Genomic DNA, 19,782 nt, shown 5'->3' on the forward strand with positions numbered 1-19,782 from the left:
CTCCCGCCAGTTTTACCACCAGTTCTTGTGAACCGGTCCGAACTGGAGGCAACCCATCACTGGGATATGGTGATTTTATACATACACATACTCATATGTATAAAATCACCATATCTCTATGTTTGTACACTAAGTTCTGTATTACACTAAAAAAACACTATTCTGACAATTGATGATCTTCTGACAATTGATTATCAGTGTAGCCTTGCTCCTAATTTCACAATGGCTCATTTAGTTAATAAGGTTTGCTTTATCTTGACTTCGCATGTTATATAGAGCCTTGGTGGCGCAGCAGACTAAGGCACTGTTATTAACCTCAGCTGCCTGCAATTACTGCAAGTTCAAATCTCACCAGGCTCAAGGTTGACTCAGCCTTCCATCCTTTCTAAGGTAGGTAAAATGAGGACCCGGATTGTGGGGGCAATAAACTGACTTTGTATAAATATACAAAAGTATGAAGGCTATTGCTTAACACGTTGTAAGCCGCCCTGAGTCTCCGGAGAAGGGTGGCATATAAATAAATAAATAAAAATATGAAAGCCAACTGTAGGCTATTTAGTAAACCATAGGTAAACAAGCCATTTACTACTGGCAGAACTAGAGCATCTTCCAACAGGCAGGGTTGAACCAAAAGCTACAAATAGAAAAGTGACACTTCAATATATTACATCAATATTGTCTTTAATTTGTGCCTATGCAGCAATTCCAAATCCAAGGAGATTTTAGGAATCTTCTGATAGCCGAACATCATCATGTCCCTAGAACAGAAATTTTCAACTTTTTCTCCTATTTGAAAACATCATTCTTCAACTCACCATCTCAAGAGGTGCTGCCCCACAGTGAAAATCCCAGTAGAAGGGCAATCCTAGAAGTTCACTCTTCACATGGAGTAAAAGTGTGCCGGAGCTAAGCTGACAGGAGAAGGAGACGGAGCTGTTCTCTTTCCCTTCCAAAAGAGGAGATAACAGGTTCTGCAGGCAGTTCAGAATGGAGGCTACAGGAGCAGTTAGCCGTTTATTCAGCTCCTACGTAAAATGAAATAATAATAATAATATTCTTCAAAGAACATAACATAATCTCATTTCATAGCTGTGTATGTAAGCACCTAAACTGTCCAGAAGCTTCAGAGTCCATACTAAGACATCGCTGGGAGACCAAATTCAATCATTTCTTTTTTAAAAAATTATATGCTGCCCAATCTAGAACTCAAAAACTATATTTTTGTACAGATTGGACATCTTTCTTAATATTTGGTTTGTTTTGGGAATAACACATTGGTTTCATTTTATAATTTCATTTCAGACCTGGATGGTTTTTTCCTAGCGAAGTGGAGAAACAAGATGACAATTTACGTAGCATCTGCTTCTTGTAATTCAGAATTACTTCTCTGCAGATTCCTTTTCCTAGGATTTTCCTTTAAACTTAGGTTAATAGCCTACCTGCTGAAGTGGACTGATCGGTTCTTTCCAGCTTCCCCCCCCCTCCCACCCACCCACCCAGCTACCCACCCAGCTACCCACCCTTCCTTGTTTGGATATCTTAAACCAGGGGTCCCCACGGTCCATTCGGAACTGGGTCATACAAGTGGCAGGCAAGCAAGCGCATGCAGCTCCACTTGCACAAATGGCAGGCTCGCCCACTTGAGGGTGAATTTCCATTTGTGCAAGCAGAGGGTGCACACGCACACCGCTTAAGCAAATGGAGCTATATGTGCTAGTGGGCATCCCTGCTGCTCACACAGAACCATCTCCTCTCCCTCCCCGCCGGTCCACCAAACCAGAAAGTTTTGGGACCACTGTCCTAAATTACAAACTCTACTATCCAATAACATATAGGCTGTCAATTTTTCAAGCTATATTACAATACATCTGGGAAGCATCAAACTGGAAAAGAGGTAGTCCTCGAATTATTACCGTAACTGGGACCAGAATTGACATTGCTCAGCAAGGCGAGTGAGTCACACCCAATTTCTGCAGTTGTTAAATGAATCATGAGATCATTAAGTGAATCCAACACTCTTTATTGACATTGCTTGTTGGAAGACATCCAGGAAAGTCTCAAATGGTGATCATGTGACCGTGGAATGTTGCAGCCATCATAAATAAGTGCCAGTTACCAAAAGCCCTAATTTTGATCATGTGACTTTGGGGATGCTGAGACAGTTCTAAGTGTGAGAACTGGTCATAAGTCATTTTTTCAGTGCCTTTGTCATTTTGAATAGACACTAATGAACGGTTGTAAATCGAGGACTACCTTTAGAATAAAATACCCTGAATGATTTCATAATTTTAATTTTTTACTTACCTTTGACCTCTGTTGTATTACTTCAGTATTTGCACTTTCATACCACATATTACTGAGGTCAGAGAGGAGCAAGATATAGCTAGAATCACAAAACCAAGCCTTAGCCATCATTCTGGTAGACTCAGAAAAACAAACTGAAGCCCAAGGCTGCAGAAGGAGTTTAATCTGTAGGTCATCTGAAGTCTCCATCCTGTAAACAATAATATCCTTCAATTTTATTTCTTTAAATATGTTATACATTGAAGATACTGGCAAAGCACTGCAAACACCTATCATAGCATGCCAAAGTACAGGAAAACGTAGCTTTAAAATCTATATTTTTATATTGAAGATGAAGGTCTGAGTTTTCATTCTAAAAAAACATGCTTTGAATTCTGGTATAATTCATTAAAAGCTCTCAATGTATTGTAAATTCGGATATATAACATGGCTTACTCCAAACTTGCCTGCATTTTTTGTTTGTTTTTCTTGGCATAAATAGGTGCAAAACCATGCAGCATTAAAATATATTCCTGCAATCACAAACTAATGCCTAGTTATAGTTTTAATATCACCACCAAGTATATTCCTGTGTTGTAAGATAAAATGGCAGTTAATAGTCTATAGCAGGGGTGAAATGCTCCCGGTTCGGACCGGCTCGGGAGAGTACATAGCGATGGCGGCGGGCAGTTCGGAGAACCAGTAGCAAAAATCCCTTCCCCCCCAGCCTCCAGCTTTCTTACCTTCGCACGCCTGCCTTGCTTCACTTGCTGTAATCCCTGCAATCCATTACATCAGCAAGCAACTGAATCTCCCTGCCTGCAATCAAGCTCATTGGTGAGCAGCTCTTTCTGCCTGCAAGTTTTTTTCCTCTTTGGGAGCTTAAAAAAAAATAGTTAATTGGGGTTTTTTTAGTTGTTCTTTTTTTAGACCTAGCCATTTAAAGTTTAGGAAGTTTTAAATTTAGCTGCTTTTATATAAAAATAAAATAAAATAAAATAATATTTGTGCAGCTTTCTGAGATTTAGTGTGTTTCTGTAGTGTTTCACTCTAACTACACAAACACAAAATCTCACAAAGCTGTATGTGGAATTTTGTGTGTGTAAAGTGTGTAAAGTTGGTTTTTTGGACTTTTTGTGGCTGTGTGAGGTTCCTGCTTGTTGCAGGGGCCATTTTGCCCCTGCTTTTACATTGTGGGTGAGCCAGTTGTGTTGTGCGTGTGTAAAGTGTGAAAGTTGGTTTTTTGGGCTTTTTGGGCCTGTGTGAGGTTCCTGCTTGTTGCAGGGGCCATTTTGGGTCTAGCACAGCTGCTTTTACATTGTGGGTGAGCCAGTTATGTTGTATTGTGTGTGTGTAAAGTGTGAAAGTTGGTTTTTTGGGCTTTTTGTGCCTGTGTGAGGTTCCTGCTTGTTGCAGGGGCCATTTTGGGTCTAGCACAGCTGCTTTTACATTGTGGGTGAGCCAGTTGTGTAGTGTTTTGTTTTGTAGGTTAAAAAAAGCAAAGAAGTGCATTGACTTGGCCACGCCCACCTGACCAACAAGCCACGCCCACCCAGTCACCTGACCAACAAGCCACGCCCACTAATTAAGCCCCGCCCACAGAACCGGTAGCGAAAATTTTTAGATTTCACCCCTGGTCTATAGGCACAGCCTACAGAATAATTATGTTCTGATGATGCTTTACTGTCTGGAACTACATACTTCCAGTGCAAATTTAGCAGTTCCCTTTATGAAAGTTTTACAAATTTTTGATAAACATTACTAATTTAGGGAGTTGCCTCCTGATATTTCCCAGATCTACCAGTTTGAAAGTCATCTGACCTAACAACTGTTGATTATAGTGCTTTACTGTAATCAGTTTTCTGTTTTTACTGTTTCATATTTTCTATGTTTGTTTTACTTTAGTTATTTATTTTATCAATTTTGTCTGCAAATCACTTTGGCATTCTTTTAATGAAAAGCAACATAAAATATTGTAAATAAACAGTAAAGCACACCACATTATAAAAGGTACATAAAGCAGGTTTTAAAAAGTGGTGAATGAAGATAGGGTTAAAGCTTAAGGGGAAAAAATCAGAAACTTATGGAACAGCAAGAGTAACTGACTGCTATTTGTGTTTCCATTGTTTGCAATAGCTCACCCAGCAATATACATTCTAAAAATAAAATTATTTGTAGCTTGCTCTTATACAATTTGATTCAGAAGTGACATGCCTAGGAGTGCACATTTTGACAGTGTAGGAGGATTTGATTAGTTTTTCATTAGCTCCAATTAAATCCTGTCATCTGTGATCAAATTAGTTTGATTGAAAATACAACCGGGGTAACTCTATAATTAAGGGGCAGCAACCGAAAAGCAAAAATAAAGAAATAAAGAATCTAAGCCATGTTGGATTTGAATGACTAAAAGCAGGGGAAGTAACCCAGAGAAAGAAATATTTGATTTATATAACTGCTTTCCTTTCAAAACCTCCAAAATCCTTCTGAAGTCAGTAATTTTATAGACCAATTCAAAATCACAAATTAGTACCAGTAGTTCTTAGCTTACAACCACAACTGAGCCCAATTTTTTTGTTGCTAAGTGGAAAATTTGTTAAGTAAATTTTGACCTTTTGTGCAACAGTTGCTAAGTGAATCACTGCAGTTGTTAAGTGAATAACCTCGCTGTGTTAACCCAAAGGTGCTTGGATGACTGAGAATCTCCATAGAAACCTGGTTGTTCAGTGAATTTGGCTTCCACATTGACTTTGCTCGTAAGAAGGTCACAAAAAGTGATCACAAGACCTGGGATACTGCAACCATCATAAATGTGAGTCAGTTGTTAGGCATCCAAATTTTGATCCCGTGACTATGGGGATATTGCAAGCGTCGTAAGTGTGAAAAACGGTCATAAATTACTTATTTCAGTGCTGTTGTAATTTTGAACTCTTGTAAATCGAGGACTACCTATACACAGTACTCAAAGTGCCTAGAACTTGTAGTGAGGAAGGAAAAAGATGAGAATGATGAAAAAGGGGGTGGGGGGGGTTAAAGATCTAAAAATTTGCATTTACAGGCAGTACAGCTTTGAGGGGAATTTTGAAGATATTCTGAGAGCAACAGATGTTGAGATTATTTCAGGCTGGACTCGCACCAAATTCATCTTTAAAGTGCTTCTCAAACGTTTCCAAGAGAAGGAAAAGGCAAGAACCAAGTGGGGGTGAAGCAGGAAAAGGGGGCTAGGAAAAGCAAAAGAAAGGGAAGAAATCCTACCGGCAAGGTCAGGTAACGGGAAGGAAGATCCAAAGACAGGTCGCAATAACAAAACCTCCCTTGGCTTTGCTCTCACAGCATTTTGTCAGCAAAGGCAGAATTGCAGCCGCGAGGAGGGTTTTTTAAAACAGCGCTTTCCAAGATCCATAGTGTACTCCTCCCGGATGCAGCCTTACCAAAGGTTTTAGCCATTAGAAACTACCATTCCCACAATTCCCTTATCTCCCAAGGCATGCCGGGAGTTGTAGTTAGATGGAAAGGGACGTCACTGAGTCAATGTAGGGCAGGGCGGGTAATATTGCGTGCGTTTGTTGTTTGTTTTGTATTGAATTGTTTTGTTTGCTTAAGAATTAGCGATGTGGAGGCAGGAGAAGATATTTCAAATATTGCACTTCTGTACTTTGCTGGCTGTCCTGCCTTATAATATAAACATACACCCTCCCTCCACACGGAGTACCGGTACGACTGAGATTACTCAGTGGGAAGCGGGGAGAGGTCTTGGAAACAATCCTATTGCTCCTGCTGCGCCTTGAGGCTGTTTGCTACCTGACTCCTCTGGCTCCTCTGACTAAAATTGGATGCAGTACATTCATATGCTCTTTAAAAACAGGCACGAAGATAGCCCCTGAACGCCTCTAGTAAAATAATAGTAAAGCTCAGAACCAAAAAAAAAGATGCAGCCTGCACTAGTTCAGCGGTCCAGAAAGCAAGCTCTACTTTAATCCGAAAACCAAAGTGAAAACGTTTTAGCATTTAACTGCTAGCTGTAATGTGCTACTCGTTTAAAAGAGCAAAATAAAGCAGAACAAAAAGAAAAAAATGCTGTCTGCCTCAACTTTACTATCTAAATCTATTACAAATATTCTTTCTAATAATCCATAAACTTGACTGATTGACAAGATAAAAAGGATCTTGAAAAGTGACTCACTTGTTGAAAAAATGGTCCTGATGTGAAAAGCCAAATGTTCCAAGCTATTAGAAAATGACCCAAAAATGAGATTGTCACTACATTGGCATACTGTAAATCCTTCCTCCTCTGTTAACTTGTATTGCCAGTTCTTGGCTGGAAAATTTAGACAACTTTTTGTTGACAATAGTTCAGATTTTTGAAGCCGAGATCTGATAGTCCTATTGTTCATAATGGTATGTTTTGTGCTGTTATGTTTTCTATATTTTATGTGTTTTAAAATATGTAAAATAAATCATTAAATACATTTTTATTGTAAAACCCAATATACATAATTGCAGTGTGTAGGACCTTCAGAATTATTGGATTTTGAGACAATTTCAGCCTAAGTCAGTAAAGATGATTGTAATATAACCTAACAACACTGGGAGGAATACCTCTGTTCTGGGCAATCTGAGTGATAAATAAAGGTTTTCATTGAATAATTAAAGATTCAGATCTTTAATGAAAGAGAAGTACAAAAAACCCCACAGATTCATTATCCAATACAGGCACTTTAATATAATTGGGCTTAGAATTCTGGTCTAGGTTTGCACACTGTCCATTTTAGTGTGGAGTAACTATTCACTCAAGCGGAAAAATAAAATCTCTTAATGGAAGTTGGGGAGATGGAAATAAACAAACAAATATCTCAGGCAAAGAAATGCTAAAGGAAGAATTTTAAAATACATGTTTAACAAAGATTGTCACATTATTTTTGTCTCCAAGGCAGTTTGCAAACAAAATGTTTGAAATTTCAAAGTAATTTATATAGTCTTTGTAGAATATTTTTATAGGAAAGATGATTCTTTTTAAATCAACAGAGAGGAATTATCTCATGAACCATTGAGCTACCATGCTTATGATTCTCCAAATCCCCTTGCATAATTTTAAATTTCTTCTCTGTTTCCAGCTCTATTTCTGACTCCAGTTTCACTGTTTCCCTTTTCACCAGTAGATCTGTGGTTTCTTCATCTAAGTGGTGCAGTTCTTTGGATAACGGATAATGATTCATAGTTTCCTGTTCACTTTTCACAAGGGGACAGAGAAGACAGAAAGGAAACCCTTTACACCATGATGCCAGCAAATGCCTTTGTGGGTTTAAAGGTAGTTTACATCTTTGTGCAGAATCCTCTTCTTTTCTGTGTTGAAGCGAGTTGCTTCCGGTTTCTAGATTTCTTGCTGACAAAGGGTTGAGTAGTCCACGCTCTTGCAGAGTACCTTGAAAAAAATGATCGTATCAATTCAAAATATCCATAAATGTAGATTGTAATTATGAGGTAAAATTTCCTTTTTCATTGTTTGTAAAATAATATAAATTGCATCTTTTGGCCCTCAAAGCAGTTTGCAATGTTAAAACTGTGTAAGTGCTGTGCTAAGCAAATAAAAGAAGTCCATAAGCAGCTAAGAATCAAATGTATAAAAATTTGGTTAAAAAATTGTTTTGACTTGCTGCCGTTAATAACAAGACCTTGCTAACATTTTAGGAGAGAATTTTTTAAAAGGTGACTCAATTGAGAACAGTATATCTTACAGTCTAGGCAAGTATACTTCTGTTCACTGAATGCAACATAATTATAGACCATCTCTAAAAAGCTTTGAGAAAACAACCTTCAGAATAACAGTCAAAATAACTTAAAATTAACAGTTACTCCCACTAATCAATAAATATACAAAAAATTTTCAGCAATATGACTAATCCAAAACTCTTACATGCAGCAATTATTGTCTCTGGCAATAACATTAAATTATGAATAATTAACTTTAGAAGACCTGTCTCAATAACTCATCAGAATAAGTAAATCTGTCTCCTCACCTGAGACTGTGTTTTCTAAGAAGAAGGATAGGAATCCAGTTATAAAAGAAGGAACCATCAACAAAGAAAGCAGAAAGAGGTCTAATGGGATATAGCCTGTAGAAAGAGCATCATTATTAATTTAACAATGTCATGTCCTGATGTTTTATATGAAACATTTCCCGCGTTGATCTAATTTAATCCGCAAGCAAAGAATTAAAAATAGAAGTGACAAAAGAAAAAGATATTTGTTGAAATAGAGCTTTTGCCTAGCAATTACATTTGAAAGGGAATTCCTAAATAATAATCCCACAGCCAAGAAGATCTAAATCTCCACAGAATGAGTGATAACACAAATAAAGTCCTTATCTGCACATCTTCACACTTAGTAAGCTTCATATGTGAAAAATAACATCTTCAACAATTTATCTAAAATCATTTATTTCTGTTTCTCTTTAATTTCAATATAGCTTAATTCAGCAGCCTGGATCAAGGGACGCTTGTTTGAAGGTTGTAAGTTATCTCATTATTATAAGTTTGTAAAGAATTACTTGTACTTTCAGAATGTATTAACACAGGCAGAGTTTACATGTACTGTCCAGATATTTTGATTATTATAACTCTTATTATAGGCCAGAATTAGAAATAGTCTCGCTGGTTGGGAATGAAACAAGTCATTAAAATAAAACATCTGGTTTAAAAAAAAATCATGCCTTTTTCATTTGTCTTGCTATACTTCTTATAGCTCTGAGCATGCAGAAATCCTCACCCCACTCCACCCCCAGCCAGTACCTGTGGTAAGGGATCCAGGTGCTCCAAACAGCCACTTTGGAACCAGAAGTCCCATGAACATGGTGAAGCCTACAATGAAGATATTCCTGCCCGAATCAATATCTGTGTATTGGAAGTAGGAGACACCGGTGCCCACAGCTACACTGTATGTTACGCAAAGCACTCCTCCTGAAGACAGCATTGGCGATCAAAGATACCCCATGAATGAAAAAAGCAGAACAGAATTCATTTGATGTTAGGACAGAGTAGTAGAATAAAGAGTAATTTTAGATGGCCATTTCCTGGTGCTACCAAGCAACAGGCATTCTGCTTTTCCATCTTTTCCTGCCTAACAGATCTTTTTATGGTAAGAAAAAAAAAGATGGAAAAATTCTAATGGCTGTTGCAAATAGAATTACAAATGGAAATCAGTAATAATACCTCTGTTCCCATAGTATCCCATAAATAAGACAGAGTGAGTTTAAAAAATTGTCAGGAAGCACCCACAATCAAGGACTGTACCCCTGACATTTTCTGGGAGTCGAGCACTGCTAAAAATGACCATGCAGAGTCCCTGTCTCCAGAAATAAAGTTCCAGAATTATCTGTTTTTTAAATTTTGGTTTATGTACAGCAACCAAGCAGAATAGGTACAGACTCCCAACTGATAGTTAAGACTACAGAAACAACAATTGCAACCAGCCTGCCTTCTATAGAAGACCTGTATATTGTGAAGGTCAGAAGGGGGGCTGAGAAGATATCTGCAGACCCCTCACACCCTGGACATAAACTGTTTCAACTCATCCCCTCGGGACGGTGGTATGGGACATTGCAGGCCATAACAACTGGGACAGGTTTTTTTCCCTCGTGCCATCACTCTGCTGAACACCTAATTCTCCCAATGCTGTCTAATGTCTATGTTTATTTACCAACGCAGTATGGCTGTAGCATTATTATTGATCTTATTATCTTCCCCATTATTATTGTTGTTGTTGTGATTATAATTATTCTGTCACTTTGCATGTACACTGAGAGCTTCTGCATTGGAGACAAATGCCTTATATGTCTAATCACACTTGGCCAAATAAAGTATTCAATTCAGTTCAAAAAAGAGGCAGGACCAGTTTATCTCACTGATGTGAATAAGCAGATAGTGGTCCAAGATACACCCAATCTATGCACAGGGAGATATACAGAAAGCATTTATTACCATGAATTCCAAGAGGGATGGTGGTAAGAAATCCCATGAGACGGGGAGAGAGGCCCAACACTACGCATGCCAATGCCCCAATCCACACTGAGCGATATGAGGTAGCCTGAATATGGAAAACAGAATGAAAGCTCATCTCCTACTAAGTTGGCCTCATGGATGTTACCTCACAGATCTCTCTACATGCCATTAAACTAAATTGAAGCTCAGAGTAAAAGGGCTCCATTAAATGAAACAAACAGGAAAAAAATCCCTTCAGATGTATGATACTCGCATTCATTTGGAAACAGATTTTTCAGCATGTGTCATACTGTGTGTGAATCTTACTTTGTACAAGTAGTCCTCAACTTACAACAGTTCGTTTAGTGACTGTTCAAAGTTACAATGGCACTGTAAAAAGTGACTTATGATCATTTTTCATACTTATGACCGATGCCGCATCCCCATGATCATGTGATTTACATTCAGATACTTGGCAGATGACTCATATTTATGACGGTTGCAGTGTCCCAGGTCATATGATCAACTACTCACAAGCCAAGTCAATGGGGAAGCCAGATTCATTTAACAACCATGTTACTAATTTAACAACTGCAGTGATTCACTCAACAAATATGGCCAAAAAAAAGTCATAAAATGGGGCAAAACTCACCTAACAAATTTCTCATTTAGCAACATAAGTATTGGACTCAATTGTGGTCGTACGTTGAGGACTACCTGTACTTCTCTGGCATTTCCCATTCGCCCCAATATCTGGATGGGCTCAGATGTTCTTCCTCCTGGAGCTCAAATTGTGGAAATCCCATGAACACCCTAACTCAATCATGCTCCTCCTAGTTATTGTGAAGTTAAAAACTGGAGAGAGATTCAATATTAAATTGACTTGAATTCCCAAAAGAAAAATAGATTATAACTATAGTATCATGATTTAATAAAATACAGTTCATTCAATAAAGTAAGTAGTATGTACAGCTCAATGAACATGGCAAGCCCAAAGTGAAAGAAACCAAAAGGAATAAATTGCTTTGTCTATTCTTAGGAGAAAAATGTAAAGAAATGGAGTCATTATCTAGCTGAATGTCTGTGTTCATATAAGATATTTAGACTTGGGTGCGTTCACACAACACTTACCAAGAACTGTAGCCTATAAACCACGAATCTATGGACTCCTAAAACATTCTAAGTCACAAAAGGTGAACTGTATTAAGGCTTAGCTTGTTGTATGAACCTAGCCACCATATCTCCATACACAAATGAAGAATATTATAGGCTGTTTCTGAAACTGGGCTGATGTCCCCAATCTTTAAGGGCATTGATTTTCATGTGAGATCTCTGCATTGTGCAATCCCATGGCCCCAACCCATACTGGTACCTGAGTCAAGCTGCTGGCACAGGCATTGGACATACTGGAGGCAGTTCCAGACATGCTTCCCAGCAAAGCTGATAGGAGACTGCCAAGACCTTCAGCACAGAGTCCTCTGTTACATGAATGCCGCAGTGGGGGTGGATTCTTTAGGGTTTTGCTGCACAGCAGGTAGCAGCCTATGGAGTTCACACTTGCAGTAACCCCCATAGCAGCACCAATACCAATTGCATGGGTGCTAAGCACTGGCCAGCCCTGCTCACCTGGAATAGAGAGAAGAATTGGAATCTGAAGATTAGCACAAGGGAAAAGCAGAGTCTGGCTTGGCCAACTCACTAACCTGGGTAAGGTATTTTGAACCATGGGGACTGCAGAGTGCTGTTGCTGAGGTTAAGATGTTGTGTGGAAGGATGCAAACCGTCCCAAGGGAAGGCAACAGGTCTAAGAATCCAACAGATAACCCAGATGCTAGAGAATGGCAGCAGAACCTGCAGGAAATATAGAGTGAACTCAGGGGTGGGTTTCACTTACCTTTGCTACTGGTTCTGCGCATGCGCAGATCGTATTTGATGATGTCCGGGCAGGTGGGCAGAGCCTCCTGCAGCCACTCCTACTTGGTTGACTCAAACCAAGGCAAACCGGTAGCAACCCACTACTGAGTGAACGTGAGAAGACTCCTTCTCAACATAGAGACTGAGTCTTCAATTTTCTCTCCCCATCTCGTAACTAGGCACGATCCACCCATCTTTAACATAGCATCCTCTGATGGGACCTAACGGGAACCATTCCGGAGGTTTAAGTAGTCCCAATCCTGCTATCCCTTAAATGGACCTTGAAAACATAGCTGTTTCCCCACATCCTGGATTCAGAGAGGAGAGTCAAATGTGTTACTACATTGGGGATGTTGATCTCCAGGATATCACCTCCTTTCGTTTGTTTTATGGCACTGATGTTTGATTCTTAACTTTTAACTAATAACTCATGAATTGGTACCGAAAACATGTGGAGGGCTGGATCATCAAATGTTACAGAAAGTCCCTTTGTTTGGCTCCACTGGCAGTGAGGCAGTCGACAAGAAGCCAGATGCTGGGATATCAAAATACACAGCAACACAAGCCTGAAAAAGATGGTAGGGTAGGTGAGGTTCTGTAATATACTGCCAAAGGAAGAGGGAACTTGGTCTTACACAGATCTGTCCATACAGGAGCTTTATTCTCTTTAGTTGAAGTGAAAGACACAACAGAAGCATCCTCACACCCAACCTTTTCCCTTTTGCACAAAGAGAATATCTGGGTATTAAGGTATGTATATTTAAAATCCCTATTCTGGTATTAGAGGCAATACATTTAGAGAAATGCCAACCACACAAAAAGAGTCAAGAATATGGAATTTTGCACATCTTGCACCTTGCATTTAAAAGTAAATATGAGGGTAATGGCATATATTTAAATTGGTCTTATATTAGTAGAAGGAAAACCCAAGTTTTAAACTTTGCATGTCAGCCATTACCTCACAAAAAGTTTTGTAGAATTCAAAATGTCATAGGTGAATATTTAAAAATGAGAAACATATTGTGTTTTAAGAACACCTGAATTTCAATTTCAGCATTAAGAAGCCCTCTTAGAGCTTTCTGCTGAAAGAACCAATCAGCTGGAATACTCATGCCACTTCTCAGAGAACCTCTGGTTACCACATAATGGTTGGAAAAGGTATCTGATATTTGGCTGATTTTCTGAAATGAGTTAGGGAAAAAGTGTTGAAGAACCTACAGCACAGCGATTATCCAGTTCTCAGAACAGAAAAGAGCAGCAGGCTTGTAAGCTGAAAGTCCTATAACAGAAAGGCTTGGGGCCAGGACCATGGGGCCACAATGATGGACAATCCATCCACAGGCTCCAGACACTCCCAACAGCATCTGTACTAGACCAGAGACTAGTACTGCACCAGAGATCTGGAGGAGGGAAGAGTGGAAATATTATTAGAGCTATAGGATTTATTAGAAGAAATCCTGTAGAAAAGCCAGAGCAATATAATAATGCAGTACCCCTTCCCAACTTGATTAGTCGAGATGTGTGAAATTCAGCTCCCAAAATTCTGGACATACTATATGGTGATATCTGGTAGCATGCTCAGATTAGGGAAGCAGAGTTAGAATGCTGGTTTAGGACTGAGGGAGGCCTAAATTCAAATCTCCACTTATTATGAACCTCACTGAGTGGATTTTGGCCAGTTACATTTATCCTAACCCATTTCACAGCAGAGGTGAAATCCAGCAGCTTCTGACAGGATCTGGAGAACCGGTAGCGGAAATTTTGAACAGTTTGGAGAACTGGCAGCAGAAATTTTGGGTAGTTTGGAGAACTGGCAAATACCACCTCTGACTGGCGTGGGTGGGGTGGGAATGGGATGGGGTGGGAATGGAGATTTTGCAATATCCTCCCCCCAGGAGTGGGATGGGAATGGAGATTTTGCAGTATCCTTCCCCTGGAGTGGGGTGGGAATGGAGATTTTGCAGTATCCTTTCCCTGCCACGCCCACCAAGCCACAGCATTCCCACCAAGCCACGTCCACAGAACCGGTAGTAAAAAAATTTGGATTTCACCACTGTTTCACTGGGAGTTGTGAGGATGGGGGTGGGGGAATAACAATACCTTCTCATGATTGCTGCTCCATCTTTCTACTTCCATGCAGACAAAATAGATTAACCTGGGGCAGGCAGGGGTGAAATGCTACCTGGTAACGACGGTGGCGGGTGGTTCGGAGAACTGGTAGCGATGCCAGCACAAGGCTCCGCCCACCCATCCAGTCGTCGTTACTAACCTGTTTCTTACCCTCTGCGCATACGCAGAAGGATTTGCACATCCACAGAGGGTCCGCGCGCGCATGTGACTTCTGAACCGGTAGGGAAGGTATGTAGATTTCACCCCTGCCTGAGGGGCGTGGAGCATTCAGACAACCTACCAATTTGGTAAGAGAAAAGTCTACCATTTCTTCACCTTTCAACCTTTCAACCATTACATGACGACTGTTTCCTTTCTTGCTGTCAAGAAGCTAAGGCTTTGGCATTATTACCAAATTGTTCTTTGACATGAAAAGAGACTCTAGCAGAATTGGCCTGGAGGTTAGAGCTGCTTTGCTAGATGGCAAACTGAAGTGGATGCTGAGCTGTGCTTATTAGCATTTTTGAGAAGTACAGGTAGTCCTTGAGTTACGAGCACAATTGACCCCAAAATTTATGTTGCCAAGTGAAACATTTGTTAAGTAAGTTTGCCCCATTTTACGACTTTTCTTGCCACAGTTGCTAAGTGAATCATTGTATTTGTTAAGTTAATAACATGGTTATTAAAGTGAATTTGGATTCCCCATTGACTTTGCTTGTCAAAAGGTCAGAAAAACTGATCACATGACCCCAGGACACTGCAACCGTCATAAATGTGAGTCAGTTGCCAAGCATCTGAACTTTGATCATGTGACCATGGAGATGCTGCAAGGTCATAAGTATGAAAAATGGTCATAAGTCACTTTTTTCAGTGCCGTTGAAACTTTGAACAGTCACTAAGTGAACTGTTGTAAGTCAAGGACTACCGGTATAAAACTGGAAAAAAAAACCTTCAAAAATTAAACAGTATATTATTTCATAATCTTTCATGGATCATAGTCCACTCTATTCAGTGCATTAAGAGAACTGTGATTTGGTTTCAGCAATAATCTAATGATTGGTATTTTATTTTATTTTATTTTATTTTATTTTATTTTATTTTATTTTATTTTATTTTATTTTATTTTATTCCCATCTCACCTACAGGGGACTCCAGGTATCTTACAACCAAATAAATGCAACACATTAAACATTAAAACAATAGTTATTAACATTAAAATTGACTTAAATATTAACAAAGATGGCAAGGAAAGGAGCAAGCTGCATATGGAGAGGAGGTGGGGTCTTATTTCAGTCTATTAACCACTTCCAGTATGACACCCCAAGCCTTTGCCCAAGACTGCTGTTTTTGTTGCAAAAGGCTAACATAAAGTTATAATTTAACAACTGTTTAAAAGCAGTGTAATAAATATCTACATTTCTCCTCTAAACTGACAAGCTATTTGGATATTAATAAATTTCTATCTGCTAGCTTAACATCTGTGTTTTTTTCGGTATGTAGTTTGTCATCAATTGTCCTACACTAAACTAAGCAGGCAACTGATACATACATAATATTACCAAGCACTAAAAGCCCTGAAAGTATTATAAAATGTACTTCTGTTCACACAACATAATTTTTCCCCCCTGTTCTCCAGTTCTCTCTTGAGCCCAAGATGCTATTGTTTGGCACTCTTATCTGAGTGCTAGTTATCCTAGAGCCAACTTTGCTCTCTGACAGATCATCAGATCTACCAACCTCATGGAATAATTGCATCGGGTTTCTTGTGTTCTCACAGTTTAGCCCAGCACATATTTCAGGAGCCTCAGTGCCTAAATGAAAAAGAAGGATATGTACATTTGTACTGGGTTCTCAGAACAAAAATAATATTAAGGAAAGGGGGAAACCCCAGAATCTATAGAATTCACTAGAGAAAAGATTCTAAATGAAAGAATGGAAATCAAAGGGCAAATAGAACAAAATCTGAACCTAAACAATAACTGAAAATATTAACTGCAGCCCTCTGATTAAAACTTTTTCATCATTTAGAAAAGAAAGAAAAAAAATAGAAATAGTGTATCAAAAGGTAAGGATAAAAAGCAGCTGTTACCTTCCATATTTTACCTGTACAGGGAGCACAGTTAGAAACAGAAGACTGCTTTAGATGGCCTTTCTATTGATTGGACAAGGCAAGGTGTGCATTTTGTCCTGATATAATATGAGATGGTTACATTAGTTCTTCTAAGGCAGGGGTGGGCAATTATGGCTCTTTTACAACCTGTGGACTTCAGCTCCCAGAATTCCTGAGACAGCTTGCTTCTCAGGAATTCTGGGAGTTGAAGTCCACAGGTTGTAAAAGAGCCACAATTGCCCACCCCTGTTCTAAGGGATGGATTTACAATGAAATCAGACACCTGTCATCACCACCTGGTTATCACTGAATATGACAACTTTTGCTAAATCCAAAGAAAGTGACATAGGGAATCTGCCAGCTTTGTTATTGTCATTACAATGCCTTGTGTCTAGTGATATGTTTTTGAAGGAGTGGTGGGTGCTGTAGACCATAACTCACTGTTTTCTTTTGATTGATGAGCAGGAGCCATCTGCTGGGTCAGTACCATGGCTGGGATAAGGAATTCAAAAGACGGAGCCTGCACCAGAGGCAATCTGCAGGGATGAGAAAGGCAATAAACATGGTGGAAGGACTGGTGGCAACTTACACTGAGGAGTTATTATCCATCTCCAAAGTTAGCTTTCTAGACACACAACATATCCTTTCTATATTCTGCCTAGACTTCTAAGAACATAAGATTATATAAGGTAAAACAACTTGGGGGAGGAGGGCTCTTTTTAATTTTTCTTTCTTCTTTTTCTTGTTTTGTTTCTTGCACTTTTAACTTTCTCTTTAATGTCTTTCTTCCCCCCCTTTTTTTATCAGTTTGTGTTAGCTTTTATCTTCTTTTTTAAAACTGTTAATATAATTATCCAAAAAAGCAAGAAAGATATGCCTTTGTTGTGTTCAGCAATAGTCTCCCAGGACCACTTTCTGGGCACAGCCTGACAGGATGGACCAGAACCACTGTAAAATAATGGCTCCAAGTCCCAATTCTACCAGAGGTTCTAAAAGATGCTATAGTTGATGGTACCGAAAGGTTCCAAGAAATCCAGAAGAATTAACGAGGCCATTTTTCCTCCTATCCCATATCTAATGAAGGTCATTCATTCAATAAATTATCCTGGCTGAAAGCTTGACTGAAATGGAACCAGAAAAACCGTTATCATTCAAATGTATCTGCAGTTGCATATCAATCTGGAGCTGCTTCTTGATCAATCTTTTCCTGAAATTGAACATTTGAGACAGGCCTACAAATATTTCCCAGGCTGAGGGAAGTTTTCTTCAGTAAAAGTCTTATTGGTGCTTTTTTAAAAATGTAATACAGAATACATCCATACTGGACGTGTTGATCATCTCCTTTGATCATGGGGCCAATTGTATCCTCGCTGATGGGCAAAGAGTAAACATTGTCCCTCAGTTGTTCTTACATCCTGGCCCAGTCTTGGAAAGCTGCAAATTTTAAAAATCCAGAAGAACAGCACAAAGCATCACAACCTGAAAGGAGTAGAATGCAGCAACCAGCCTACCCTTCTTTCTCCTCAGCCTCTGACGACATCATTCCATGCCAATAGCTCTGCCATTGTGGATTGCCTATTTTATTTTTTTTGTTTGTCAAACCTATGGGCAGCTTTTCCTCTTAGACAGTATTAAACACCTCCCTCCTCCAACTGTATTTCAATAGCAACCTTTTGAAGCTGGGTAATGACTAGTCCCAAATCATCCTGGGAGATTCCTTGGCTGAAGGTAGGCCTCAATCTGAATCTCCTTGTTCATTGTTCAACATTGTCACTGAACCACTTTGGCTTTCATCCATAACTGAACCAAATGGACCCTAGGGAAGATTGTGGGAATATGGGGGAGGAAGGGATTAAAACCATCTTACCTGGTACCCAGGTTACATTGAATGGCCGTGGAGATGCCACAGGCAAAGAGATTATGTGCTAGAAGTCCATCCCAAGATGGAGTCTCCTTCAGTTGCTCCTTGGGCAGTTTGGCAATGAAGAGAAAATGAAACACACAGAGAAAAGACACCTGGACCAGGAGATGCTAGAGAGAAGGAACAATGGGCTACAGTAGAGCACTTACCCACCCTTTATAAAGCTACTGTCCTTGTTCATAAGATAGCATAGTGTATCTAGAAGGCTTGTCTATCTAATTGCTGTCCAATATCTTCAATCAGACCTATAATTTCTGTCCCACCCCTAGAGTAACACATCAAAGTGTAGCTCATCAGTTAAAAATAATAATCAGCTAATAATTATAACACCCCATGGATTTTGCTTTACTAACATGACACACATGCATATCAGGATTATTGCTGGACAACCAACATGCTGAAATCACTTTCCAATTCATTAGAAACAATTTCTCACCTGCCACTACCCATCACAAGAGAGTTTGAATACTTCTCCAGTGGAATATTACCTCCTAGTAACTCTACTCACCTGCAAAGCCAATAAGCAACTTATAGGCCAGGAAGGCCATTTGGGCCCTATTTGAGCAAGGGACAGGATGCTTTGGGAAGTTCTGTTGGCTTTGCTCATGCTGCTGACTTCTTCCTTTCCCTTAATGTTGCACTCCTGTCTGAAAAGTGACCTAGCAACAGGAGAGATTCTTTCCAACTCCTCCCTTTCCTTTTGTTGTTCATTTTATTGGCTATTTGGGTCTGAACTTCCACCTTTGGCCCTTCCAGGCCACAATTCTTCAGTCCATTAGCTATTAACTTGGTTTGCCAAGTAACAGGCCTGTTACTTACCCTGCATTGGGAGGGTAAGACATGAATGAGCCGGGCTGAAAGGAGAAGCAAAGGAGAGAAACATTTTTGGATATTTGCTCACTGTTCTAAAATAGGAACCATGTTAACATATGCAGTTCATAAGTTAATGTGTGTTCATTGTTGATTCATCATTTATGTTGAGCTAAGGCTTAATGGAAGTGGAGAGAAAACAAGAATTATCTGGGTGAAAAATAGCTGCATTTACATAACTGGCATTTCTGTGGACATTACCAACTTTCCTGGACTGGTAGTACAGTAGGATTAAAGAAATGAGCAAGACCTGAGGATCTGATCTTCAGACCAAATCAGAAACTCTTAATTATTTAATTTGAATTATTTAATTATTCAAATGTATATTTCCTCCTTCAGGCCTGCAGTCCCCTTTCCATGCTTTTAACATAATCAGCCTTGGTGTGATGTGATAGCTGCATTGCTGGTGACTGTATCATATGTGCAACTTTGCAGACTAGGGCTGCATTTTATATATATTTTCGATATTCATATATAATCCAGGAGACTCTAGAGGGTGTCTGTTTGTTTTACCCAAAGTCAAACATATTTTTTTAAAAAGACCAACATACAATAAAACAAAGAAAAATCCAGCACTAGAGAAAAAGTTGGATTTAGCAATA

General features: G+C 39.3%; 2 protein-coding genes and 1 long non-coding RNA gene across 4 annotated transcripts in view; 1 reads left to right on the forward strand and 2 right to left on the reverse strand.

Moving 5' to 3' along the window:
• The window catches only part of NHEJ1 (non-homologous end joining factor 1), a 97,806-nt gene extending 92,043 nt beyond the window's left edge, over positions 1-5,763 (reverse strand). The window contains exons 1-4 of one of the 2 annotated variants that reach the window (XM_087881639.1): positions 5,536-5,721; positions 3,027-3,164; positions 2,305-2,494; positions 816-1,025 (exon numbers count right to left, since the gene is read on the reverse strand). In XM_087881639.1, coding sequence (XP_087737765.1) covers positions 816-1,025; positions 2,305-2,493 — 399 coding nt within the window. In that variant the 5' untranslated portion in view covers position 2,494; positions 3,027-3,164; positions 5,536-5,721. Of the gene's footprint in view, positions 1-815; positions 1,026-2,304; positions 2,495-3,026; positions 3,165-5,535 lie in introns of both variants that reach the window. The other variant, XM_034433727.2, reaches the window with a different exon arrangement.
• Positions 5,764-5,794: 31 nt separating this feature from the next.
• LOC117675256 (uncharacterized) lies at positions 5,795-10,157 on the forward strand. The gene is made up of 4 exons (XR_015731093.1): positions 5,795-6,678; positions 7,437-7,588; positions 8,747-8,786; positions 9,022-10,157. It is a non-coding gene; the product is annotated as an uncharacterized LOC117675256 (long non-coding RNA).
• SLC23A3 (solute carrier family 23 member 3) lies at positions 6,925-18,929 on the reverse strand. Its single transcript, XM_034433725.3, has 12 exons — positions 18,819-18,929; positions 18,257-18,420; positions 16,831-16,925; positions 16,017-16,090; positions 13,389-13,570; positions 12,613-12,736; positions 11,960-12,107; positions 11,629-11,882; positions 10,257-10,362; positions 9,069-9,236; positions 8,298-8,393; positions 6,925-7,702 (listed from the first exon to the last, which is right to left on the reverse strand). Exons 1-12 carry the CDS (start codon positions 18,915-18,917, stop codon positions 7,299-7,301), a joined length of 1,914 nt encoding a protein of 637 aa, XP_034289616.2. The 5' UTR covers positions 18,918-18,929; the 3' UTR covers positions 6,925-7,298.
• Positions 18,930-19,782: the final 853 nt, after the last annotated feature.

This window comes from Pantherophis guttatus, chromosome 1 (genome assembly GCF_059756535.1).
Source record: "Pantherophis guttatus breed Tessera chromosome 1, ASM5975653v1, whole genome shotgun sequence".
Lineage (NCBI taxonomy): Eukaryota > Metazoa > Chordata > Lepidosauria > Squamata > Colubridae > Pantherophis > Pantherophis guttatus.

Excerpts from the sequence above, each read along its gene's own strand:
- SLC23A3 (XM_034433725.3), bottom strand. The coding sequence starts at position 18,917 with ATGAGCAAAGCCAACAGAACTTCCCAAAGCATCCTGTCCCTTGCTCAA. Across the intron at positions 9,237-10,256 it reads CATCCCTCTTGGAATTCATG|GAGGAGTGCTTTGCGTAACA; the intron begins GTAATAAATGCT and ends TGCTGTCTTCAG. Across the intron at positions 7,703-8,297 it reads CTTAGAAAACACAGTCTCAG|GTACTCTGCAAGAGCGTGGA; the intron begins GTGAGGAGACAG and ends ATTTTTTTCAAG.